Consider the following 27,433-nt stretch of genomic DNA (forward strand, 5'->3'; position numbering starts at 1 on the left):
AGTTTCTCATCGATTCTGTTTTGGTTGTTATTCTACAGATTTATTGAGCATGCCTGCAAGAAAATGAACCTCTGGGTTGGAAATGGTGACGTATATGTACTTCGATCTCTCTCTCTCTCTCCCCACCAACCCCCCCATCCATCTGCATTTCCCTCTGCTTTCCTCCCTCTCTCTCCCTATATATCTGCCTATATCCGTGCGTCCACACCCGTGTACAATAAACAGCCACCAACTGAGAGTGTGTTAAGATTTTATTCCAAAAGAGTGAACGTATCACACAGAGGTCGTGATTCACCCGACGGTGGGGGCTGGGACAATGGGTAGCAAGGGGAAGGGGGTGGGAATGGGATCTGGATGATCAGAGGAAGGGGTGGGAATGGGATCTGGTTGATCGGAGGAATGGGGGTGGGAATGGGTAGGGAAGTCAGGATGTAGTGGGTGAGGGAGATCTGGTTGATCGGAGGAAGGGGGTGGGAATGGGATCTGGTTGATCGGAGGAAGGGGTGGGAATGGGATCTGGTTGATCGGAGGAAAGGGGGTGGGAATGGGTAGGGAAGTCAGGGTGTAGTAGGTGAGGGAGATCTGGTTGATTGGAGGAAAAGGCCACAGGGACATCCCAGCCTGTGAACTGGGCGAGTGGGGCATGGACGGTGATGATCAAACAGGCCCTGTGTGCCCGGCTATCCCCTGCACTTCATCCGTCCGGATCGGGGCTGGTGTCTGCCCGCTGTCTCAGTGGTGCCAGCCAGTCAGCGTCTGCGGAAGCCTGTGTTGGGAGGGAGAAGGGAGAGGGTGAGCACAGACCACTCCCAGAGGCTGGGGTCAGGGGAGAGGAAGGGCAGGCGCCTCAGTCAGCGGAGAGAGAGAACCTCAAGGTCCCAGAATGAACATCGAGTACTGTCCTGGTCCAACCGCGGCCAAGGATGTTTGCCGACTTCCTCAGGAGGCTAATGCCCCCTTTGACCCTCACCAGCTCTTTACTAAAACACCACAGAAAGCATCTTGTCTGGATGAATCACGGCCCCGTCCGGCAGCTGCTCCCCCCGTGGCCACAAGAAACAGTGGAGTGCGGACACAGCTCAACACATCACAGAGACCAGCCTCCCTCTACAGACTCGGCCCACACTTCTCACTGCCTCAGTAAAGCCGTGGCGTTCACAAAGACCCCATCCACCCGGACATTCTCCCATCCGGCAGAAGATACAAAGCCTGAAAGCACGTCCCACCAGGCTCAGGGAGAGCTCGTATCCCTCTGCTGTAGGACGATTAAAACGATTCCCCAGTACGATACGGAGGCGTGCGACTTCACAATCTACCTCGTTATGACCTTGCACCTTACTGTCTGCCTGGACCACCGGTAACACTTCATTCTGCTATAGCGTCACCCCATCCCACCTCGACGCACCGACAAGCTCTGTGGACGGTACGCGGCCGTTTATCCCTCTACCTCAGGGGTCCCCAACCATTTTAGCACCACGGACCGGTTTAATATTGACAATATTCTTGCGGGGGGGTGTTCGAGTAGGGTTAAACTCGCCTCAACATGTCTTTTACAGTTAGGGTTGCCAACTTTCTCACTCCCGAATAAGGGACAAAAGTAGCAGTCAAATCCCGGGACACTTTACCCCAGGGAAGACTACCATGACCATGAAGCCTTGCGCGGGCATGTGTGTGTATGTGCGTACGTGCTGATTTTTCTCCCCCACAAATCGGTTTTGCCTTCATCTTCCCGACTATACTGTACATACATTATTTCTACTTTATATAGGCTCTGTATTTATCACATCATTCCTGCTTTTACTATATGTTAGTGTTATTTATTTTCGGTTTTATGTGTTATTTGGTATGATTTGTTAGGTTATTTTTTGGGTCTGGGAACGCTCAAAAATTTTTCCCATATAAATTCATGGTAATTGCTTCTTCGCTTCACGCGATTTTGGCACGAAAGGTTTCATAGGAACGCTCTACCTTAGCGGGGGAAATACGGGACAAACCAATTTAGCCCAATATACGGGATGTCCCGGCAAATACGGGACAGTTGGCAACCCTACGTTCAGGTTCAACAGTGCGTGACAGGGAATGAGGAAAGGTACAGCTGACTCGTATCGTTTCCTCACGGCCCGGTAGCACATGCTCTGCGGCCCGGTGGTTGGGGACCGCTGTCCTACCTCAGTACCGGTGACAACCGGCTGGTTAATCGGTTACCTCGTTGCTTCTTCTTCTTGGTCCTCGCGGTGACTCTCTGCTTCTTTCTGACGGGTTCCGACTCCTGGGGCAGAGAATTGCAGCAGTTACCTCGCTGGTGAGGTGGGGAGGGGAGGGAAGGGGTGTGCGTTAAGGAGAGGGGGGGTGGGGGGAGGGTGCTCACCGTCTCTCCAGTCAGGGCGGCAATGCTGCCGAAGTGGGTGAGGGAGCTGAGCTGGGAGCTCATGGCCAGCGAGCGGCTCTGGCGACGACGTTTCTCGTTCCGCGGGACGTTCAACCGCACCATCATCGCCTCCTCGTACTGCACCCTGGAGGGGGGACAGAGAAAGGGTTACGGCTTGGTTAAGACACCTGGCAGTTCCCCCCCCCCACCTCGCTCCCACCCCGTGCACCCCTCCCTCGTGACCCACTCTCATCCCCTCCTTCCCATCCGATATTGCTCAGCAACCCAATGAAGACGATGTTAAATTCGTTCCCTGCTCCCTCCTCCTGTCCCCATTCTTCCCCCACCCACACAATGTCTCTCCAGCCACTCCCCAGTCTCTTCCTCACCCACATCAGTTTATTTTAAAACACACACACAGAGCCGGGCTCTGCAGACGCCGGCGGGAAGAAGGATGCAGCGGGGGAGCAGCAGATACGGTGCCTTTGTTCCTGAAGGGAAACGGGAATAATCCAGGTAATTCAATAGGCAGGTGAGCCTCGCGTCAGCTGTTGGGAGAGGACACTGAGGGGCAGGATTTGCGCGCATTTGGAAAGACACTGCTCACAGACAGTCAAACGTGATCGAGCTTCTCGAGGTGTCAAAGGAGCTCGGGAAGGCCAAGGCAGTGGACATTATCTGAGGTGCCTGACAGGGGTTCAGAGGATAATTCCACAGACTCCCCACCCCCCGGCTGAAGAATTCCTCCTCTAAAGGGTTGTCCCTTCCCCGAGACTGTGCCCTCTGGTCCTACACCCCTCCACTAAAAGGAAACATCCTCGCCACATCCACTCTATCCAGGCCTTTAAGTGTCTGGGAGATTCCAGCCCCCTCGGAACTCACAAACAGACCCAGGGCCATCGAACACCCCTCGTACATTGAGCCTTTCGTTCCCGGAATCATTCACATCAACCTCCTCTGCCCCCTCCCTGGGGCCAGCACGTCCTTCCTCCGAAACGGGGCCCAAATCTTCTCCCAGTACCGCCTGATGGACACACTATGAAACCTCAGCCCCACCAATACCTCTCCCGTCCTCAGAGCCTGCAGCCAGCCCACCCAATCCCCCACGCCCTGGGTCCCCTCTCCCCCAAACCCCACCTACCCATCTCTCTCACCTTCCCCACCCTACCTCCAACCCATCTCTCCATCACTTCCAGCAGCCGGTCAGGTCCTGCCGGCCCCCCGCGCACTTCCCACCGCCACACTTCCCCTCCACAACCACCTTCCACGTCTCCTCTAGAGGCACGGGCTAACGTTGTAGCTCTGCAAAACTCCGGTTAGACCACACTTGGAATATTGTGTTCCGTTCCGGTCGTCTCAGTGAAGGAAGGACCTGGAAGATCCAAATTCGGGGCTCCCAACCTTTTTGTTTTAAACGCCGTGAACCAATCGCATCGAGCAAGGGGACTGTGGATCCGGGGTTGGGAACCTCTGCTTGAGAAGGTGCAGAGGAGATCCACCAGGATGCTGCCTGGATTAGAGAGTGAGGAGAGCTGAGTGAGCTCTTCGTAGCAAAGGAGGATGAGACACTCGACAGAGGTATAGAAGATGATAGAAGGCATCAGTGGGAGTGAATCACCAGCAGCTTTTTCTCAGGGACAGCACTGGCTGAGACGAGGGGCCAGAATTTCAGAGTGATTGCAGGAAAGTATGGAGGGGGTGGGGGGAGAATGTCAGAGGCAAGTTTTCCCCCCCCCCTCACAGAAAGTGATGGGTGTGTGGAACACCCTGCCAGGGGTGCTGGTACAGGCAGATGCATTAAGGGCATTAAAAAAACTCTTAGATAGGCACACGGATGATAGAAAAATGCAGAGTTACATAGGATGAAAGGGTTCATCCCAACTTCCTTATGCCATGAACCCCCGTCGTTAACCGAGTGATCCGCAGACCGCAGGCTGGGAAACCCCGGGTGAGCAAGTTAAATGGTCACAGTGGGCGGAACGGGCTGGACTGCGTTCTACTGTTCCGTCCGGGGCTCGAACCCAGACCACGCTACCCTCTTCCCCCCAGCTGTGGCCTGAATGCCCCCACCCCCCCAGCCCTGTCCCCGGTTACCTGTGGGCCTGCTCGCGGTGCTGGCGCATGGCGTGGTAGTCGTGCCCCTCCCGCAGCTCCTCGGGGGCCTGGCTGTACTGTTCCCGCAGCTCGTGGATCAGGGAGCTGCTGAGAGCCCGGCGCCTGGCCCGCTCCTGCTGACGGCGTTCGCGCTCCGCCGCCGTCTCGTCCCCGTCTGGAGGGAGCACAACAGTCAGTCTGTGTTTCGGGGGGGAGGAGGGGATAGAGACAGTATGAGGGGATGGGGGGGGGGGAGGCAGACAGAGATGGGTGGGAGGGGGGCCGTACACTAACCGTAGACCATCGGAACCAGGCGAGGCGGCACGTACACCTTCTTAGACGAACGGATACTTTCCTTCTTCTGGGGCGCCTCCACCTCTTCCTCCTCCTCCTCCTCCTCCTCGTCCTCCACCTCCCTCTCCTCCTCATCCAGCTAAAATCCCAACACAGGCCTGTCAGCAGGGGTCTGCACGAGGAGGGAGGGGAAGAGTGAGGGACAGCGGGGAGGGAGGGAGGGAGGGGAAGAGTGATGGACAGTGAGGAGGGGGTCAGCTGTGTTGAAGATTACTCTCACCTTACTGATCAGGTTGCCTGGGTTGGGCTTGAAGGTCAGGGGGTTTTCCACGCCTGTAGGGGAGAAAGCGAGCGAGGGATTAGAAGGCAAACAACAGGAATTCTGCAGATGCTGGAAATTCAAGCAACACACATCAAAGTTGCTGGTGAACGCAGCAGGCCAGGCAGTATCTCTAGGAAGAGGTACAGTCGACGTTTCAGGCCGAGACCCTTCGTCAGGACTAACTGAAGGAAGAGTTAGTAAGAGATTTGAAAGTGGGAGGGGGAGGGGGAGATCCAAAATGATAGGAGAAGACAGGAGGGGGAGGGATGGAGCCAAGAGCTGGACAGGTGATAGGCAAAAGGGATATGAGAGGATCATGGGACAGGAGGCCCAGGGAGAAAGACAAGGTGGCGGGGGGGACCCAGAGGATGGGCAAGGGGTATAGTCAGGGGGACAGAGGGAGAAGAGAGAGAAAAAAGGGAAATAAACAAATAAATAATGGATGGGGTAAGAAGCGGGGTGGGGCATTAACGGAAGTTAGAGAAGTCAATGTTCTCTGGGGATTAGAGGGGTCAGGAGTGGGGGGTGTTGGTAAGGGGGGGAGGGGGAAGGAGGATGTGTCAAGGGGTCTCCCACGTACCCAGTGTTCCAGTGAGGGCCGTCTTCACCAGCTTATCGATCTGGTATCTCAGCTTCTGCTCGATGGGTCTCATCTTCTCCAGAACCTGGGAACGAGGGAAGACACCTGGATAAACATTCACCCCACCCCACGCCCCAGGGATCTCTGGTGGCCCATTGATTCTGTTCCAGCATTCATACATGGCTGACATACTATCGCTCTCATTCCCATTCTCCTGTCTTCTCTCTGAAACCTCTGATGCTCTTACTAATCAAGAAGCATTAAGTACACCCAATGACTTGGCCTCCACGGCAACAGAGTCCAGCTTCACCACCCTGTGGCTGAAGAAATTCCTCATCTCTGTTGTAGATGTACGCCCCTCTATTCTGAGGCTGTGCCCTCTGGTCCTAGACTCTTCTACCATAGGAAACACCATCTCCACGTTCACTCTACCGGGACCTTTCAATATTCGATAGGTTTCAATGAGATCCTCCCTCATTCTTTTATGCTCCAGTGTCCCAGAGCCATCTCACACTCCCTGTACTCCAACTCTTATTCTGTATATAAACCCCTGGATCAGATCCCAGCCTGTAACCCACTCCTGGGGATCTGTTATTCTATATATAAACCTCCCCCCTCCCTCCAAATCCTCGGATCAGATCCCAGCCTGTAACCAACTCCCAGGAATTTGATTATTCTGTATATAAACCCCCCCCACCCCCACCCCGGTACCGGAAACCCCCAGACTGATAGCTGGTCCGCCATTGGCTGCCTACCGTCCGGTGTTCCACCAATCGCAGGATGGCGGGCTCCTCGCGGAGGCTGTGCCCGGTCATCTTGCGCAGGATGACGTAGGCGAGGTCAGAGAGGTACATGGCCAGTAGCTGGTTCTTCACCTGCAGGAAGGTGAGGCCCTGTGGAGGGAGAGAGGTCCTGGTCACTGGTGGCCATGGCCCGCGAGGGGACACTCCCCACTGAGTGGGGTTAGTCCGGGCATTCCACATCCACCACATTACCGTACACCGCACCCCCCCCACCCCGCCTTCTGCAAGCCTGAGGTATTAGGGGATACCCACCCACCCAGTGGGGAGTTAATCTGTGCACTCCCATCTGTCAATATACTCCCCGTGCACCGTCTACAAGCACAGGGTGTGGGAGCACAGCAAGCCAGCCTGTCTGGTTGGGATAGTCATAGCGAAACAGGTGGAGGGACACTACCTTGAGGGGACTCCCTCTGGGGGTGCTCCCTCACTGGGTGGAGCTCCCTCACTGCAGGTGCTCCCTCTGGATGACGTTCTGCACAGGGTGCACCCACTCAGTGTGGATCAGAGGATGCTCCCTCAGTATAGATGCCCCCTCCCTGGGGACACCCCCTCAGTATAGATACCCCTCTCAGGGGATGCTCCCTCAGTATAGATACCCCCTCCCTGGGGATGCTCTCTCAGTATAGATGCCTCTCCCTAGGGATGCTCCCTCAGTTTAGATGCCCCTCCCTGGGGACACTCCCTCAGTATGGATGCCCCTCCCTGGGGTTGCTCCCTCAGTTTGGATGCCCCCTCCCTGGGGACACTCCCTCACTGGGTAGGCAGGGTTAGTCCATGTACACTGCATCCGCCACATTAGCGCTCCTCCATCTCCAGCCCTGAGGTATGAGGAAATGCTCAAGTACAGACCACCCCCCCCCCAGTGACTAAAGCTCTCCAAACCAGGAAACTCTGCAGTGTAACCCCACCCTTCCTAGAGGCAGGAGACCCCGAACTACACACCACACTCCAAGCACCACCTCACCGCCGTCTTGTACCAGGGCAAAGTAAGGCCCCAACTCCTGTACTCGGGGCCCTGACCAGAGGAGGGCAGTGTGGCAAACACCGGCTTTGGATTCAGGACCACCATCTCGTACACTGAGAAACGTGTTGCTTTGCCGCCGCGGTGCGGCGCAAATCCTGAAGCTATCGTAACTTACGGGCGCAACCTCGATAAAGATCAGACGCTGGAGGGGAAGTTGCTCCGGGACCCCCGACAAAGCGGGTATGCACTGATGTCAGAATCAAGTTTATCATCGCCAGCACGTGTTGTGAAATCTGCTGATGTCCCAGAGGGTTCGGGTTCTTCGCGATGGAATCCGCCTTCTTCAGACGTCCTCAGTGGTGAAGAGATGATGCCCTCACCACCCTACGGACCCTCGCAGCCACTCTCAGGGGACCCCTGACCGAGACCCCAAGGTCACTCAGCACACCAGTATCCCCCACCATTCACCGTATCCATCCTGATGCTCCCTGGCTTCACAAAATCCACGGAAAGTGTCAAAATCCGGGTGTATCATGGCCGGTGCGGCAACTGCTCTGCCCGTGACCACAGAGACGTGGACCCAACTCCACACGCTGCAGGTACCAAACCCCCCTCCACGGGCTCCCCTCCCCCCGCTGCCCCCCCTCTCGCCTCCCCCTCCACAGGCTCCCCTCCCCCCGCTGCCCCCCCTCTCGCCTCCCCCTCCACAGGCTCCCCTCCCCCCGCTGCCCCCCCTCTCACCTCCCCCTCCACGGGCTCCCCTCCCCCCGCTGCCCCCCCTCCACAGGCTCCCCTCCCCCCGCTGCCCCCCCTCTCACCTCCCCCTCCCCCTCCACGGGCTCCCCTCCCCCCGCTGCCTCCCCTCTCACCTCCCCCTCCACAGGCTCCCCTCCCCCGCTGCCCCCCTCTTGCCTCCCCCTCCAGAGGCTCCCCTCCCCCCGCTGCCCCCCCTCTCGCCTCCCCCTCCACAGGCTCCCCTCCCCCCGCTGCCCCCCCTCTCGCCTCCCCCTCCACAGGCTCCCCTCCCCCCGCTGCCCCCCCTCTCGCCTCCCCCTCCACAGGCTCCCCTCCCCCCACTGCCCCCCCTCTCGCCTCCCCCTCCACAGGCTCCCCTCCCCCCGCTGCCCCCCCTCTCGCCTCCCCCTCCACAGGCTCCCCTCCCCCCACTGCCCCCCCTCTCGCTTCCCCCTCCACAGGCTCCCCTCCCCCTGCTGCCCTCCCTTCGCCTCCCCCTCCACAGGCTCCCCTCCCCCCGCTGCCCCCCCTCTTGCCTCCCCCTCCACAGGCTCCCCTCCCCCCCGCTGCCCCCCCTCTCGCCTCCCCCTCTACAGGCTCCCCTCGCCTCCCCCTCCACGGGCTCCCCTCCCCCTCCACGGGCTCCCGTCCCCCTGCTGCCTCCCTTCCCGCCTCCCCCTCCCCTTCCACGGGCTCCCTCCCGCTGCCCCCTCCCCCTCCACAGTCTCTCTCCCCTGCCCCCCCCCACGGGTTCTCCCTCCCGCTGCCTCAGTCAAGCAGGCAAGATAATCGCAGACCCCACCCAGCCCGGACACCGTCCATTCTCCTGCCTCCAGGTCAGCTTCAGCACCACTGTTATAAGACGATTGTACGACCCTCTCGTACAAAAAGGTGGACTCCAGACTTCACGATTTACCTTGTGATGTCTTCACACCTTGTCTGACTGCACTCTCTGTACAACTGAAACAATTTATTCTACATTTTGTTCCTGCTTTACCTTGCACTACCTCAGCGGTTCCTCAAGGTTATTATAGCCGGGGGTGGTAATGGGGACAAGCTCCCACTACCCATTAAATGCTCCCAATGGCGTGTGTGTCAAACAGCCTCTGACAGCTCCCGGCCTTAGCTGCTAAGCCCAGAGAAACTGTTTCTACTGACAGGAGACTACACGGTGGACAGGTGGGGTCTACACGGTTCCGGAATATTAAGTGTGAAGTAGAGAAAGGTGAGGCGGAACGAGTGATAAGGAGGATACATGAGCAGAGGGATGGTCTGACGGAGCATGGAGTTAAATGTGCGGAAAGAGTAAGTAAATTTAAGAAGGACAACAAAATTCAAAGGGCATATAGCCCGGTGAGAGTTTGGGGAGCTGGGTTATGCACAATAGGCAGCGATTTAAATAGAGAGAAGAGAAATGGGTTAAAAATTCTATATCTGAATGCACGAAGTGTCAGAAATAAGGCAGATGAGCTTGAAGCTCAGGTGCGAATGGGTAACTGTGACGTTGCTGGGATAACAGAGACATGGCTGCAGGGGGATCAGACCTGGGAATTGAATGCACAAGGGTATACGTGCCATCGAAGGGACAGAAAGGTGGGCAGAGGAGGTGGGGTGGCCCTGTTGGTGAGGAATGAGATTCAGTCCCTTGCAAGGAGGGACATAGAATCAGGAGAAGTAGAGTCAGTGTGGATAGAACTGAGGAACAGTAAGGGCAAAAAGACCCTAATAGGTGTTATCTACAGGCCCCCAAACAGTAGCATGGATATTGGGTGCAAGTTGAATAGGGAGTTAACAATGGCATGTGGCAAAGGAAATGTCGCAGTAGTTATGGGGGATTTCAACATGAAGGTGAACTGGGAAAATCAGGTTGGTACTGGACCCCAGGATAGGGAGTTTGTAGAGTGCCTACGGGATGCATTTTTGGAGCAGCTTGTACGAGAGCCGACCAGGGATAAGGTTATTCTGGATTTAGTGTTGTTCAATGAACAGGATTTGATAAGTGATCTTGAAGTAAAGGAGCCATTAGGAGGTAGTGACCATAATATGATGTTTTTATCTGCAAGTTGAGAGGGATAAGGGCAGATCAGAAGTGTCAGTATTGCAGTTGAACAAAGGAGACTATGGAGCCATGAGGGAGGAGCTGGCCAAGGTTGACTGGTTGGATATCCTAGCAGAAAAGACAGTGGAACAGCAATGGCAGGTATTCTTGGGAATAATGCACAAGGTGCAAAATCAGTTCATCCCCCGGAGAAGGAAGGATTCAAAGGGGGGAAAGTGGCCACAGTGGATGACAAAGGAAGTCAGAGATAGCATAGCATTAAAAAAGAAGTATAACAGAGCTAAGGTGAGTGGGAAGACGGATGATTGGGAAATTTTTAAGGAGCAACAGAACTTAATTAAAAAGGCAATACGCGGAGAAAAAATGAGGTATGAACGCAAGCTAGCTAGGAATATAAAGGAGGATAGCAAAAGTTTTTTTTTTGATAGTTAAGAACAATGTTGGGCCCTTGAAAAATGAATTGGGAGAAATTGTTATGGGAAACAGAGAAATGGCAGACGAATTTAATAAGTACTTTGGATCTGTCTTCACTAGGGAAGACATAAGCAATCTCCCAGATGTATGGAAGGGCCAAGGACATAGGGTAACAGAGGAACTGAAACAGATTGACATTAGGAAGGAAACGGTGATGAGTCGACTGATGGGACTGAAGGCTAGCAAATCCCCAGGTCCAGATGGTCTGCATCCTAGGGTACTAAAGGAGGTGGCTCTGGAAATTGCGGATACATTGGTGATCATTTTCCAATGTTCCTTAGATTCAGGATCAGTTCCTGAGGATTGGCGAATGGCTAATGTTATCCCACTTTTTAAGAAAGGAGGGAGGGAGAAAACGAGAGAACTATCGCCCTGTTAGCCTAACATCAGTAGTGGGGAAGATGCTAGAGTCCATTATTAAAGATGAAATAGCGGCATATCTTGATAGCAGTGATAGGATTGGGCTGAGCCAGCATGGATTTACCAAGGGCAAATCATGCTTGACTAATCTATTGGAGTTTTTCGAGGATGTAACCAGGAAGATAGACGCGGGAGATCCAGTGGATGTGATGTACCTTGACTTTCAGAAGGCATTTGATAAGGTACCACATAGGAGATTGGTGGGTAAAATCAGAGCTCATGGCATTGGGGGGAGGATATTGACATGGATAGAAACCTGGTTGGCAGATAGAAAGCAAAGGGTAGCAGTGAATGGGTGTTTCTTGGAATGGCAGGTGGTGACTAGTGGGGTGCCACAGGGCTCGGTATTGGGACCACAGCTGTTTACGATTTATGTCAATGATTTAGAGGAAAGCATTGTGAATAACATTAGCAAGTTTGCTGATGATACTAAGCTGGGTGGCAGTGTGACATGTGATGAGGATGTTAGGAGAATTCAAGGTGACTTGGATAGGCTGGGTGAGTGGGCAGAAACTTGGCAGATGGCGTTTAATGTGAATAAGTGCGAGGTTATTCACTTTGGGAGCAAGAACAGGAAGGCAGATTATTATCTGAACGGTGTGGAGTTAGGTAAGGGAGAAATACAAAGAGATCTAGGAGTACTTGTTCATCAGTCTCTGAAGGTGAATGAGCAAGTGCAGCAGGCAGTGAAGAAGACTAATGGAATGTTGGCCTTTATTACAAAGGGAATTGAGTACGAGAGCAAGGAAATCCTTTTGCATTTGTACAGGGCCCTGGTGAGACCACAGCTGGAGTATTGTGTGCAGTTTTGGTCTCCAGGGTTAAGGAAGGACATCCTGGCTGTGGAGGAGGTGCAGCGTAGGTTCACTAGGTTAATTCCTGGGATGTCCGGACTGTCTTACGCAGAGAGGTTAGAGAGACTGGGCTTGTACACGCTGGAATTAAGGAGATTGAGGGGGGATCTGATTGAGACATATAAGATTATTAAGGGATTGGACAAGATAAAGGCAGGAAATATGTTCCAGATGCTGGGAGAGTCCATTACCAGAGGGCATGGTTTAAGAATAAGGGATAGGTCATTTAGGACAGAGTTGAGGAGGAACAACTTCTCCCAGAGAGTTGTGGAGGTGTGGAACGCGCTGCCTCAGAAGGCAGTGGAGGCCAATTCTCTGGATGCTTTGAAGAAGGAGCTAGATAGGTATCTTATGGATAGGGGAATCGAGGGTTATGGGGACAAGGCAGGAACCGGGTATTGATAGTAGATGATCAGCCATGATCTCAGAATGGCGGTGCAGGCTCGAAGGGCTGAATGGTCTACTTCTGCACCTATTGTCTATTGAGAAGGGGCAAAGACGGGTTACTGGAGTCTTAAAACCAGTCACTTCGGGCAGATGGGGCTCGTCAGCTGATCTAGGAGAAGACAAACTCTGATCTCAAAACTCCGCTGCCTTGCGGCTGTACCCACTCATGGGGACAGCTTCGGGGGTAACTCCGAGGGAAAAATCCGGAGCTGGAGTCCCTGAGGCAGTCCCAAGTTGAGTTCAATGCTAACTGACAACTCCTGTGATGCTGCTGGTACCAAACTGTATCGGTCTCTGCTGTCCCTTTGGGTTCATCAGATGCATGGAGAGAGGGAGCTTGCTACCTCAATCTCCATATCATACTGCCCGGGCTTGTGTATCTAGACACCTAGGACACAACATCTATGGTCGACCCAGACCAGCAGAGGCCCACACCAGACTACCTCAATCGCTGTCACTAGTGTGAACAGTGTGCAAGACAACTGTTTCAGCACGTGACAACAATACACCGATTTACCATTTCTCCAACTTCCCCTCACCCCATTCCCCTTCCTTCCAGAGACTCCATCCCCCACCACACTCGCAATCGACACCCACAGAGCACGGGGCTGGTACTGAACTTCAGGAAGGGGGGGGGGGGTCAGGAGAATGTACGATCCCGTCCTCACGGAGTGGCCGGTGGTGGGAAGGCGGGGGGGGAGCAGTTTCAAGTTCCTGGGTGTCAACGTCTCAGGGGATCTAACCTGGGGTCAACACACTGATGCAGTCTCAGAGAAGCCACTCCAGCGGCCGCACCCCATTCAGAGTTCGAGGAAACCCGGTTTGTCACCAACGGCTCGAACAGATTTCTATGGCGGTACAGGGGGGAAGAGCGTTCTGACTGGTCGCATCACCGCCTGGCACGGACTCTCTGGCGCACAGGATCGTAAGAGGCTGAAGCAGCTCGTAGACTTGGACAGCCCCATCCCGGGAGCAGCCCTCCCCACCACCGACAACAGATTTAACAGGTGCTGCCTGAATAAAACCATCAGACATAGCAGCAGAGCCCATTCAGCCCATCGACCTGTTCTGCCATTTCACCACGTCCCTCTCTGCCCCAATCTCCTCCTGCCTTCTCCCCAGATCCCTTCACGTCTGACTAATCAAGAATCTATCAACCTCTGCCTTAAAAATACATAAAGACTTGGCCTCCACAGCCACCCACGGCAACAAATTTAGATTATTTTGTTCAGATTATGAGGACACGCAGTGACTTTTATTGTCATTTAGTAATGCATGCATTAAGGAATGATACAATATTCCTCCAGTGTGATATCACAGAAACACAGGACTGACCAAGACTGAAAAACTGACAAAAACCACATAATTATAACATATAGTTACAATAGTGCAAAGCAATACCGTAACTTGATGAAGAACAGGCCGTGAGCACAGTAAAAAAGTTCAAAGTCTCTCGAAGGTCCCACATCTCACGCAGACGGGAGAAGGAAGAAAACTCTCCCTGCCACGCCCGACCACAGTCTGACTCTGAGTCGTCCGAAAACTTCGAGCCTCCGACCAGCCCTCCGACACCGAGTACCATCTCTGCCGAGCGCTTCGACCCCAGACCCGGCCACCAGCAACAGGCAAAGCCAAGGATTTGGGGCCTTCCCTCTGGAGATTCTCGATCGCACAGTAGCAGCGGCAGCGAACCGGGCATTCCAGAAGTTTCTCCAGATGTTCCTCCGTGCTTCTCACGGCTGTCTCCATCAAATTCCACAGAAGGCAGCAGCCATTTTGAAGGACGCTCACTAAACAGGGCAAGTTCTCCTCTCATTAGTCCCACCAGGGTGGGGTACAGGGGTCTGAAGATCAACACTCCACAGTTCAGGCACAGCCTCTTCCCCTCCGCTGTCGTATTTCTGAGTAGTCTGTGAACGCTTCCTTACTATTCCTCCCTTTTGTAACATTTATAGGCATCCGTTAGTCTCGTGAGACCATGGATTTGCGCCTTGGAAAGTTTCCAGGGCACAAGGTTGTATGGAAGACCGGCAGTTGCCCATGCTGCAAGTCTCCCCTCTCCACGGCACCGATGTTGTCCAAGGGAAGGGCATTAGGGCTGATACAGCTGGGCACCGGTGTCGCCGCACAGCAATGTGTGCTTAAGTGCCTTGCTCAAAGACACAACTTGCTGCCTCGGCCAAGGCTCAAACTAGCTACCTTCAGATCACCAGACCGACACCTTAACCACTTGGCCACGTGCCAATGTTTATTTTGTAATTTATAGTATTTTAAGCCTTTGTACTGCACCGCTGCCACAAAACAACAAATTGCATGTCATGGTATAAACATGATTCTGCCCAAAGTGTAAAGTTCGACTTCGAAAACACAACTTCGATTTCCAAACTCTGCAGTTCGCTCACCCAGCCCAGGCAGGGCCCCTCCTCCCTCCAACCTCACATTTCAGGGTTGCCCCTCGAGCTGTTCCCCCCTCGTCCTTCCTTCCCCGTCACCTACCTGGGAGCTGGGGGTGTCCGCAACTCCCCGGAGAACCTTGCGAGTGTGAGCGGTGACAGCCGACAGCTGGGGAGGGAGGGAGGGAGAAGAAGTTTAGTGCAACCCTCGCAGTCCCCCACACACTCCAAACCCTTCCCCCTCACCGACGGGCAGGGCAGGCCACTTTCCCTCACCCCACATCAATACTCCGTCCCTCCTCCTCCCATTCTCTCCCCCACAACCGCAGAACCTTCCCCTCCATCCCCTTACGTGAGCCTTGATCCCTACCCCACATCAATACTCCCCTGTTCTCTCTCCCCCACATCCACTCACTCCCCCTCACCTGACACTCGTCATCCACCTCAATAGTCTCTCCCTCCCTCTCGCCCACAACAGACCCTTCCCCTCCACCCACTTACCCCCTCACCTGACACTCATCCCCTACCCCACCTCAATACTCCCTCCTACTGTCGTCCCCCACCCCATATCAATACTCCCCGATCTCTCTCCCCCACCACGACCCTTCCCCTCCACTTACTCACCCCCTCACCTACATTCAGCCCCCCAACCCACATCAACACTCCCCAACAACCACGAACCCTTCCCCTCCACCCTCCCACTCACTCCCCCTCCCCATCACTCCCGTGCCCCCACCCCTGACACACACACAGCCACCCCTCTCATCCTCGCAGGCCCCCCTCTCCCTGCCCTCCGCCTCTCCGCCCGGACCTCGGCTCCCAGCGCCTTTAGTGCCTCCGCCGCCGCCATCTCCACGCCGCCGGCAATGGTGAGCCCTGCAGGGCGGAAGTGATGGGCATGGGGATAGGAAGTGACGCGTAGGGTGGGAGGGTCCGCAGTCGGAGTCCCAGAGCTGGCGGAAGTGACGCGCGAAGACGACGCGCGGGGCGTCAGGCGAGGTTTGGCTCCTTCGCGATGAAGGACAGACCCGGGAGGGGAGGGGAGGGGCGGGGTCAGGTTGTGATCGACACATGGAAGGACCAATAGATGACGTGGGTTAGAAGGGGCGGGGCCTAGTTGTCGGAGGGCCCTTCGGCCCTTCGGGACTGGACAGCTCCGGAGACCAAGAGAGGGAGAGGGAGACTGCAGTGTGGTGTCAACTATTTAAACTAGTGCTCAAACCCCAACCAAACCAGTGATTAAACTACTAACTGAAATAGTAATGAAACCCATGATTAAATAACTAAGTAGGCTCAGAAACAGAACAAAATCTGCAGATAAACAACAGGAATTCTGCAGATGCTGGAAATTCAAGCAACATACATCAAAGTTGCTGGTGAACGCAGCAGGCCAAGCAGCATCTATAGGAAGAGGCGCAGTCGACGTTTCAGGCCGAGACCCTTCGTCAGGACGAGACGAAAATCTGCAGATGCTGGAAATCCAAGGCAAAACACACAAAACACTGGAGGAACTCAACAGCATCGGTGGAAATTAATAAACAGTCACGTTTCAGGCCAAGATCCTGCTAACTAAGCTAGCGATCCACCCCTAACTTAACGTTCAACAAAATTAGTATTCCGAGTGGCTCCGCTGGTGTTGAACGTGTCGGGACCTGCCCAGTTTGCGGGGAGAGCCGCGGACTCGGCCCGGTACAACCCTCCCCACCAGGGTGACCTGCCTCGGGAAGCAACATCCTCGTAGCTCCCATCGGGCAGGAGGTACCGAAGCCTGAAGCCCCTCACCACCAGGTTCAGGGACAGCTACCACTCGGTTCCTGTACCAGCCCAGCACAGCTCTGATCCCTGCCTCCAACGCTGTCCTCTTTTGCACTAATTCATCGAAAAATTATTCAGCGCAGAATAGACTCTCCGAGCCCAGTAACCCCAGATTTAACCCGAGCCTAATCACGGGACAATTTATCATAGTTTACATACCAACCGGTACGTCTTTGGACTGCGGGAGGAAACCGGAGCACCCGGGGAAAACCCACGCGGTCACGGGGTACAGCGGCTGGAATTAAACCCGTGTTTTCTTTACCATAAACCGCCCTGCTGACCACTACACTACCGTGCTTATTACTTATTTTTAACATGTAATTTATGTTTGATTCATGTTTTTTCTTGCGGATGTTGTGCGATGCCGAGAACGCTTTGCACGACAATGGGCCCCTTTGTTCTAATTGTGTATTCTTGTAAAACAAATGTGTATAATTAACATTTAATTTGTGTTTTTACTTGTGAATGCTGCGCCTTTGAAGCTCCGCGCCTGCAAGTTAGCCTTTCACCTGTGCACTCGGGCTTGCAAACGTCTGACAATAAACTCGACTTTAACTCTGAAACGTCCGGCTCACTGCGAGATCCTTCGCCTCCTCCCGTCACCCAGTGTCGGAATCTGGATTATGACCACCGGGTCAGAATATGTAAACTTTGTTGTTTGGCAACAGCAGTACAGCGCATAGAAGTACTATCATCTGCAAACAAAATTAGCAGAACAAACAGAATGGGTAGCGTAGTGGTTTACAGCATGGGAGCCCCGGGTTCAATTCCCACCGCAGCCTGGAGGCAGTTTGTACGTTCTCCCCGTGACTGTGTGTGTTTCCTCCGGGTGCTCTAGTTTCCTCCCACAGTCCGAACTGTGTAGGTCAATTATCATAGTGAATTGGGGTTAAATCAGGGGAATAAAATAAGATTATCATAGATTATGAGGACACGCAGTCCTCTTTTATTGTCATTTAGTAATGCATGCATTAAGAAATGATACAATATTCCTCCGGTGTGATATCACAGAAACACAGGACAGACCAAGACTGAAAAACTGACAAAAACCACATAATTATAACAGATAGTTACAACCGTGCAACAAGACCATAACTTGATGAAGAACAGGCCGTGAGCACGGTAAAAAAGTTCAAAGTCTCTCGAATGTCCCACATCTCACGCAGACGGGAGAAGGAAGAAAACTCTCCCTGCCATGCCCGACCACAGTCCGACTCTGAGTCGTCGGAAAACTTCGAGCTCCGATCAGCCCTCCGACACCAAGTACCGAGCACCATCTCTGTCCGAACGCTTCAACCCCAACCACGGTCGCCAGCAGCAGGCAAAGCCGGGGATTTTGGGGCCTTTCCTCCGGAGATTCTCGATCGCACAGTAGCAGCGGCAGCGAACCGGGCATTTCAGAAATTTCTCCAGATGTTCCTCTGTGCCTTCTCATGTCTGTCTACATCAAATCAGAATTGTGCACGGCATCCTACTTACAAATACGATATCATTTCACCGGAGAGGCTGCGTGCACTGCGTCGCACTGCCATCTTCTCCTCCCGCCAAATAAAATTTGTGCCAAAAGACGGAATGATGAAGAGGTGTTGACGGGTTCATGGGCCTTTCAGAAATCGGACGGTGGAAGGGAAGAACGTGTTCTCGAATCTTCATGCTCCTGTACCTTCATCCCTGAAGGCAGGAAGGAGAAGTGGGCATGTCCCAAATAGCAAGGGTCCTTCAGGATGGATGCGGCCTTCCTGAGGCATCCGTTTTTGAGGATGACCTTGATGAGTTGAACCCGTGAAGAATGCTACGCAGCCTCTTGAGATCCTCTGCACTGGAACCTCCACACCAGACGGTGAAGCAACCAGTCAGTCTACTTTCAAGAATGTTTGGTGTCATACAAAATCTCCAGGAAAAAAAAAAGGTCCTAATAATTAGTGCTTCATCGTGATTGCATCCATCGGGGCATGATCCTCTGAGATGCGGACACCCAGGAACATGAAGCCGCTCCCCTCTCAGTGAGGGCTGGCGCGTGTTCTCCTGACTTCCTGATGTCCGCAATCAGCTCCTTTGTCTCGGCATTGGGTTCCCAGCAGAAAGTGGAAGGGATTGAGAAATTAGATGGGGGCAATATCGGTTTGTGATTGTCACGTGGCCGGATTCGAACCGGGGACCATTCGCTTCGAAGTCCGGTGGTGATGCCACTACGCCGCCGTTTATACAGATCAAATCCTTACACAGTGCAAGGGGAGAGAACGGTGGAGTAAAACGCAGAGCAGGCAGGCAGTCAGGTGGAAGGTCATAGCGAGGGAGATCGGGAGATCAGTACTCTACCTTATCCCAACAGGAGCTCATTAAAACAGTGCGGCAGGGACTGTCCTGGGGCCTGGTGGTGGTGCTTTCAGGCTTCGGTATCTGCTGCCTGATGGGAGGGTGAGCAGAGTACATTTTGGCGAAGGGTTTTTTTTTATGCTGGACGCTTTCCCAAAGCAGTAAGTACATACGGCCCACGTGTGCACTACTGCAGGGAAAAACTTTGTACATAGTATCCGAGACACAATATTCGTCAGAAAAATCTAAACTCAGTATAAACCATGTACAATTTTACAAGAAAGAGGATAATTCAAACACAGACAAAGTGGATTACGGAGCAAGGTGGTCAGGGGGTGGTCGTCATCGGGGCCGTGCTCATTGGTTGAAGGGAAGTTGCTGTTCCTGAAGCTGGTGGTGAGGGGCTTCACGCTTCTGTACCTCCTGCCCGGTGGGGGCTGTGAGAAGGTGGCCTGGCCCAGATGCTGGGGATTTTTGATGGTGGACGTTGCCCGCTCGAGTCGAGGCAGCGCCTCCCGACGGTGATGAGGGATCTGTTAGGCTGACACGTTCCTGCTCATTCGAATGGCTGTGTTAGGCAGTCAGGACCCCTCCAACGGGACATCTGTACACGTTTGGGCGGGAGAGTGAGGTGAGCAACGGGACCTGATTCAGTCCACTGGCTGCAGATCCAAGGCCCTTCAGCCCACTCGTGTCCCGTGCTGGCTCTTGAGGGCCCTGTCTCCTCGACCGGTTCCGTCTCCCGGACCGAGGTCCATGTCATCCCCACTCCCCCCTCCCCCATTCCAGGACAGAACCTGCAACACCTCAGTCCTCGTGAGAGCCTCTGCATCCTCCAATACTCCCTCAGGCAATCTCCTCCAGGTTACCAAGCCCTCTGTTGGTGGGAGGAGGGGAGGAAGAGGAAATGTCCCTTCCTCGCCTCCCCCCCACCCAAAACACACCCCCTTTCTGCTCTCAGACACCCCGGACCACTGTAAGGGGGTACATCCATCACTGTGAGTCCTGCCGAAGGGTTTCGGCCCCAAAACATCGACTGTCCGACTTTTCCATAGATGCTGCCTGGCCTGCTGAGTTCCTCCAGCATTTTGTATCTGTGTCTGTCTGTCTGTCTACTCTGTGCAGTTCTGGTTGGCCCAATACAGGAAGGTTTAGGGGGGCTTTGGAGTGGGTGCAGAAGAGGTTCACCAGGATGCTGCCTGGATTAGAGAGCGTCTGCTACAAGGAGAGGTTGGACGATCATTGTTTTCTCTAAACCAGAGGTTCCCAACCTTTTTTATGCCATGGACCAATACCACTGAGCAAGGGGTTCATGAACCCCGGGTTTGGGAACATCTGGTCTGGTGCCCGGGGGCTGAGACAAGACCTGATGGAGGTTTATAAGATGACGAGAAGCAGAGTTAGAGGAGGCTGTCCGTATCGTTGCCACAGGATGGGAAAGTCCAGTCCCAGACGGGGTGCATTCAAGGTGAGAGAGGTAAGTTCAAAGATGTATGGGGTTAGATCTTTTACACAGAAAGAGTCATTATTAGGGCAATGGAGGTGGAAAGAACCAGTAACTTTAAATTCCTTATTGTTCACATATCAAAGAATCTATCTTAGGACCGACATGTGATTGTAACAAAGCTTCGACTGTTTTTTTTAGAAGTTTGTCTAGATATGACACTTCACCACAAAACTCTGTTTGACCACCTTCTGTAGATGCACAGCGGAGAGTTTCCTGACTGCTGGTGTCGCAGCCTGGTTTGCAGACACTGAGGCCTGGAAATGGAAGAGGTGGACACAGCCCGGCCCATCGCAGGCAAATCCAGCCCTCCGCGGAGCACATTCACGCGGAGCGCTTCCGCGAACCCGTGGAAGCTGAGGGCAGGGTGTGTGAAGCCGATTTGGAAATCAGGGGGAGTTGGTTTGCCTGGGGGGAAAAGGGATTGTCCTGTGAGTTCGTATAAGACAAAATGGCTTCCTTGGCGGTCGCGAGGGAAGCGGGAATTTTGGGGGATTTGTGACTGGAATGGAAACGCTGTCATGTAGAGATACAGAACAGAAACAGGCCCTTCTGGCCCAATGAGCCCCGTGCTGCCCCACACTACCCTTGTGACCAATTAACCTGGTAACCAGCACGTCGTTGGACGTACTGGAATGCCCAGAGGAAACCCATGTGGTCACGGGCAGAACGTACAGACTCCATACAGACCGTGGTGAGAGTTGTAGCCGGGCTGCGGGTGCTGCCACAGCTGAAGGCAGAAAGCGATATTCCTCATCAGAGACCACTCCCCCCCCCCCACCATCCAAGCCTTGCCCTCTTCTCCCTCCTGCCATCAGGCTGGAGGTACAGGAACCCTTAGTTGCCACGCCATCAGGTTCAGGAATGATTATTACCCCACAGCCGCCTGAACTGGCGTGGGTAGCTTCACTCACCCACTTCTCTGAGCTAATCCCACGCTGGCCTCTCACCTCTTCTCACCTGCTTATCACCTCCCCCTGGGTCCCCTCCTCCTTCCCTCTCTCCCATGGTCCACCCTCAGGTTTCTTCCTCTCCGGTCCTTGACCTTTCCCACCCTCCTGGCTTCACCTATCACCTTCCAGCTATCCTCCTTCCAACCCTCACACCTTTCTATTCCGTTCTCTTCCCCCTTCTTCTCCAGTCCTGAAGAAAGGTTTCGTCCTGAAACAACAGACTGTTTATTCATTTCCATGGATGCTGCCCGACCAGCTGAGATCCTCCAGCATTTTGTGTGCGCGGTTCTGGATTTTCAGCGTCTGCAGAACCTCTTGTGTTTATGGTTTGTTAGTCTTAGTCCAATTGTGTATGGCTTTCCATAAATTCTGCTCCTTTTCCTGTTCTTGCCTGTAACATACAAGGGGTGCTTGATAAGTTCGTGGCCTAAGGGAGAAGGAGTCAGTTTTAGAAAACCCAGCACATTTATTTTTCAACATAGTCCCCTCCTACATGTACACACTTAGTCCAGCGGTCGTGGGGCACACGGATCTTGGACCTCCAGAAAGTGTCCACAGCAGGGGTGATTGATAAGTTCATAGGTAGGAGGAGGTGAGTTATACAGCTCTCGTTAAATGCACATGCAGTTCAACTCTTTTGAGTGATTATGCAGAAAGTTTGAAGTTAATAACGCATCAGGGGTGATTGATAAGTTTGTGGCCTAAGGTAGAAGGAGATGAGTTATTAAGTTCAAACTTTCTGCATTTTCACTCAAAGAGTTGAACTGCACGTGCATGTAACGAGAGCTGTATAACTCATCTCCTCCTACCTTAGGCCACGAACTTATCAATCACCGCTCGTATGCGTACTTTGATAATAAATTTACTCTGAACTTAAAACATTAATGTGTAGGGAATGAATGTGGCCTTTGCATAGGCCGAAGTGATTAGTTTAATTTGGCTTTGAGTTCAGCACAGACATTAGTCATAGTCATACTTTATTGATCCCGGGGGAAATTGGTTTTCGTTACAGTTGCACCATAAATAATAAATAGTAATAAAACCATAAATAGTTAAATAGTAATATGTAAATTACGCCAGTAAAATATGAATTGAGTCCAGGACCAGCCTATTGGCTCAGGGTGTCTGACCCTCCAAGGGAGGAGTTGTAAAGTTTGATGGCCACAGGCAGGAATGACTTCCTATGACGCTCTGTGTTGCATCTCGGTGGAATGAGTCTCTGGCTGAATGTACTCCTGTGCCCACCCAGTACATTATGTAGTGGATGGGAGACATTGACCAAGATGGCATGCAACTTGGACAGCATCCTCTTTTCAGACACCACTGTGAGATTATGGGCCAAGGGGCCTGTCCTGTGCTGTGTTCTGTATTCTAACCCCTCGTCACTGTTTATAACGCATTTCACTTCTCTCCTCAGAATGGCTGTGGCCTTTCCTCGTACTCTTCTCCCCCTCTGCTGGGAATCTTAGACACCAGAGATCCTACTGGTGCTGGAAACCTTAGGTAGCGCTCAGTCAGTACGGCGGTGGTGGGGGGGATCTCAGCAAGTCAGGCAGCGCCAACGGGGGCAGGATAAACAGCCGATGCTCGGCTGAAACCCTTCATCAGGGCTGGAAGGGAAGGGGGCAGAGGCCAGAAGGAGGAGGGTGGGACGGAGGGGCAGGAGTGGAAGCTGGCAAGGAGGTAGGTGAGACCAGGTGAGCAGAAGGGAGCTGGGGAAGAACTGGGAGGTGAGAGGTGGAAGAGATAAGGGGCGGAAGAAGGAGCAGGGAGCGGACGATGGGAGACGGGGAAGGAGGACGGGAACGGAGGGAGGTGATGAGAAGGGAAGGGGGAGGGAATCCAGATTAGGAGCAGAGCGGGGAGAGGGGGGAAATGACTGGAAGTTGGAGAAATTGACGTTCGTGCCATCAGGTTGTACACAGGCTCGGGCAAACCCTCTGCACTGTCATCAGTACAATCCTATCCTCTCAATGGTGTGCTGGGCAGACCTGGAAACAGTGTCTGAGCCACAATTTATCTTCCCACAAGCCTGTTCTCAGTCCACTTCAGCCCAGCCCAGTAACCCATCTACAGCAGGAATTGGGAAGGTCGCAATATAGCCCACCAACAACACCCCCCCCAGACCAACTGAAGAATCTAAACTGCAAACAATATACTTACTTCTTTCAAGCCTTTTAAACATCTTAGACTCACAAGACAGTCCTCAATTGAATCAAAACTCCTCGACACCGTGTCACCCTTTCTCCCCCACACACCTCCCCGTCTCTGTGAACCTCCCCCTCCACTACAACCCTCCCTGTCTCCATGACCCCCTCCCTCCCTGTCTTTGTGACCTCCTCCTTCCTATTTTCATGACCCCTTCCCTCCCCCCCACAGCTTCCTGTCTCCCTCACCCCTTCCCACCCTGTCACTGTGACTCACCTCCCTCCCCTACAACCCGCCCATCTCCATGACTCCTTCCCGCCCACGCCTACTCCCGCACCCGTCCCTGTCTCCAGGACAACCCTCCCTCCCCACCTTCTCTGACAACTTTCCCGCTCCTGCAAAGCCTCTCTGTCTCCAGGAACCCCCTCCCTCCCCGTCTCTGTGAACCTTTCACTCCCCGATGCACCTCCCCATATCTGAAATAGCCTCCCTCCCCTATGCCCCATCCCCGTAACCCCTTCACTCCATAAACACATCTCCCCCTCCCTGTCTCCATCAACTCCTCCATCCCTTTAAGAATAAGGGGAAGACAATTTAGAACGGAGTTGAGGAAAAACTTTTTCACACAGAGGGTTGTGGTTCTGTGGAATGCTCTGCCTCAGAAGGCAGTGGAGGCCAATTCTCTGGATTCTTTCAAGAAGGAGTTAGATAGTGCTCTTAAAGATAGCGGAGTGAAGGGATCTGGGGAGAAGGCAGGAACAGGGTACTGATTGTGGATGATCAGCCATGATCACAGTGAATGGTGGTGCTGGCTTGAAGGGCTGAATGGCCTACTCCTGCATCTATTGTCATCACCTACACACCTCCCAGTCACTGTCAGCCCTTCCCTCCCCATCTCTTGTGACACCAACTTCCCCTCACTTCTCCCTATATCGTTCACCTGCACCCCTCCTCTTCAGTCGTGCTTTTCCGAGGTAGTTTGTGACTCTCTCTGTGGCTGTGGTCACCGTTACTTGATAAGGTCAATTTGAAATGCGGAAATCAGAAAATAGAACCACAGGCTGAGAACCAGCAGGAATATATTTATAGTCTGAAGCTCCCTCTGTAGCATTCAGTCATGCACTCCTGGGTCAGACGCAGAGTGAAACTCCCTCCACACCGTCCCATCACACACTCCCGGGGTCAGACACAGAGTGAAACTCCCTCCACACCGTCCCATCACACACTCCCGGGGTCAGACACAGAGTGAATCTCCCTCCACACCGACCCATCACACACTTCCCGGGTCAGATACAGAGTGAGACTCCCTCCACACCGTCCCATCACACACTCCCTGGGTCAGACACAGAGTGAAACTCCCTCCACACCGTCCCATCACACACTCCCGGGGTCAGACACAGAGTGAATCTCCCTCCACACCGTCCCATCACACACTCCCCGGGTCAGACACAGAGTGAAACTCCCTCCACACCGTCCCATCACACACTCCCGGGGTCAGACACAGAGTGAAACACCCTCCACACCGTCCCATCACACACTCCTGGGGTCAGACACAGAGTGAAACTCCCTCCACACCGTCCCATCACACACTCCCGGGGTCAGACACAGAGTGAATCTCCCTCCACACCGTCCCATCACACACTCCCCGGGTCAGATACAGAGTGAGACTCCCTCCACACCGGCCCATCACACACTCCCTGGGTCAGACACAGAGTGAAACTCTCTCCACACCGTCCCATCACACACTCCCGGGGTCAGACACAGAGTGAATCTCCCTCCACACCGTCCCATCACACACTCCCCGGGTCAGACACAGAGTGAAACTCCCTCCACACCGTCCCATCACACACTCCCGGGGTCAGACACAGAGTGAAACTCCCTCCACACCGTCCCATCACACACTCCCGGGGTCAGACACAGAGTGAAACTCCCTCCACACCGTCCCATCACACACTCCCGGGGTCAGACACAGAATGAATCTCCCTCCACACCGTCCTATCACACACTCACGGGGTCAGACACAGAGTGAAGCTCCCTCCACACCGTCCTATCACACACTCACGGGGTCAGACACAGAGTGAAGCTCCCTCCACATTGTCCCATCACACACTCCCGGGGTCAGACTCAGAGTGAAACTCCCTCCACACCGTCCCATCACACAACCCCGGGGTCAGACACAGAGTGAAACTCCCTCCACACCGTCCCATCACACACTCCTGAGGTCAGACACAGAGTGAAACTATCATTCTCTCCCTCCCCACTCATCTCCATCCTTCCTTCCATCTCTCACCACACTCTCCCGACTTTCCTTCCCTTTCTCATCCCTTCCTTCACTCCCCCTCTCACATTCCCTCCCTTCCCCTTCCAGATCTCTGTCTCCCTTCCCTATCTTCTCCCTCTCTCTTCTCCCTCCCTCCTTTCTGTCTTTCTCTCCCTTCCTCCCACTCTCCTCTTTTTCCCTCCGTGTCTCCCCTCCTCCCTTCTCTCTCTCTTCCCTCCCCCTCTCCCGCTCCCTCCCTCCCTCCCTACGCCCACACGCCGTTTCCGCTGCTCTCTCTCTCTACACACACACACACTGAGGGTGCGGAGCGGCGGAGCGGCGCTGCGGGGACGCGGAGCGGCGGGACGGAGGCGGCGGCAACGGCGGGGCCGAGCGGAGAGACGGCGGCGCCGGCCGGGGAGACAACGGACGCTCGGAGCTCCTGTCAGCACCAGGAACAGCTCCGAGCAGTGACAGACCGGCCATGGACCGCAGCGGAATCCCAGCCGATGTGCAGGGTGAGGGCGGGTAGAGAGGGCGTCTGTCCGGCGGCCAGACCTTCTCCTTGTCCCCCACCCGCTCGCCTTCCATCACCATCGCCATGCCGATCGTCATCCCCGTGTGATCACCCTTCCTCCCCACAACCGTGACCCTCTCTCTCTCCGTATCTGTGACCCCCTCCCTCCCCTACAAACCTCCCCATCTCAGACCCCCCCCCGTATCTGTGACCCCTCCCTCCCCTACAAACCTCCCCATCTCAGTGACCCCCCCTCCCCGTATCTGTGACCCCCTCCCTCCCCTACAAACCTCCCCATCTCAGTGACCCCCCTCCCCGTATCTGTGACCCCCTCCCTCCCCTACAAACCTCCCCATCTCAGTGACCCCCCTCCCCGTATCTGTGACCCCCCCTCCCTCCCCTACAAACCTCCCCATCTCAGTGACCCCCCGTATCTGTGACCCCCTCCCTCCCCTACAAACCTCCCCATCTCAGTGACCCCCCCTCCCCGTATCTGTGACCCCCTCCCTCCCCTACAAACCTCCCCATCTCAGTGACCCCCCATATCTGTGACCCCCTCCCTCCCCTACAAACCTCCCCATCTCAGACCCCCCCCGTATCTGTGACCCCCTCCCTCCCCTACAAACCTCCCCATCTCAGTGACCCCCCCTCCCCGTATCTGTGACCCCCTCCCTCCCCTACAAACCTCCCCATCTCAGTGACCCCCCTCCCCGTATCTGTGACCCCCTCCTTCCCCTACAAACCTCCCCATCTCAGTGACCCCCCCGTATCTGTGACCCCCTCCTTCCCCTACAAACCTCCCCATCTCAGTGACCCCCCTCCCCGTATCTGTGACCCCCTCCCTCCCCTACAAACCTCCCCATCTCAGACCCCCCCGTATCTGTGACCCCCTCCCTTCCCTACAAACCTCCCCATCTCAGTGACCCCCCCGTATCTGTGACCCCTTCCCTCCCCTACAAACCTCCCCATCTCGGTGACCCCCTCCCTCCCCATATCTGTGACCTGTCTCCCTCCCCTACACCCCCAAAACCGTGACCCCCTCCCTCCCATACACCCCTCCCCATCTCGGTGACCCACTCCCTCCCCTACGCCCCTCCCCATCTCCGTGACCCC

The 27,433-nt window shown here is 54.3% G+C and overlaps 2 protein-coding genes across 6 annotated transcripts in view; one reads left to right on the top strand and one right to left on the bottom strand.

Moving 5' to 3' along the window:
- Positions 1-239: 239 nt before the first annotated feature.
- On the bottom strand, positions 240-15,718 carry ngdn (neuroguidin, EIF4E binding protein). Its single transcript, XM_063060073.1, has 10 exons — positions 15,619-15,718; positions 14,911-14,976; positions 6,414-6,551; positions 5,659-5,743; positions 5,037-5,089; positions 4,757-4,895; positions 4,463-4,637; positions 2,369-2,513; positions 2,206-2,269; positions 240-766 (listed from the first exon to the last, which is right to left on the bottom strand). The coding sequence occupies exons 1-10, from the start codon at positions 15,655-15,657 to the stop codon at positions 750-752; spliced, it is 921 nt and encodes a 306-aa protein (XP_062916143.1). The 5' UTR covers positions 15,658-15,718; the 3' UTR covers positions 240-749.
- A 10,422-nt stretch (positions 15,719-26,140) lies between these two features.
- LOC134352682 (capping protein, Arp2/3 and myosin-I linker protein 3-like) overlaps positions 26,141-27,433 on the top strand; it is a 102,830-nt gene continuing 101,537 nt past the window's right edge. For all 5 annotated transcript variants that reach the window (XM_063060064.1, XM_063060063.1, XM_063060067.1 and 2 more), the window contains exon 1: positions 26,141-26,321. In XM_063060064.1, coding sequence (XP_062916134.1) covers positions 26,288-26,321 — 34 coding nt within the window. In that variant the 5' untranslated portion in view covers positions 26,141-26,287. The remainder of the gene's footprint in view (positions 26,322-27,433) is intronic.

This window comes from Mobula hypostoma, chromosome 10 (assembly GCF_963921235.1).
Source record: "Mobula hypostoma chromosome 10, sMobHyp1.1, whole genome shotgun sequence".
Taxonomy (NCBI): Eukaryota; Metazoa; Chordata; class Chondrichthyes; order Myliobatiformes; family Myliobatidae; genus Mobula; species Mobula hypostoma.

Excerpts from the sequence above, each read along its gene's own strand:
- ngdn (XM_063060073.1), bottom strand. The coding sequence starts at position 15,657 with ATGGCGGCGGCGGAGGCACTAAAGGCGCTGGGAGCCGAG. Across the intron at positions 5,090-5,658 it reads GGCCCTCACTGGAACACTGG|GCGTGGAAAACCCCCTGACC; the intron begins GTACGTGGGAGA and ends TCTCCCCTACAG. Across the intron at positions 4,638-4,756 it reads CCTGGTTCCGATGGTCTACG|ACGGGGACGAGACGGCGGCG; the intron begins GTTAGTGTACGG and ends TGCTCCCTCCAG.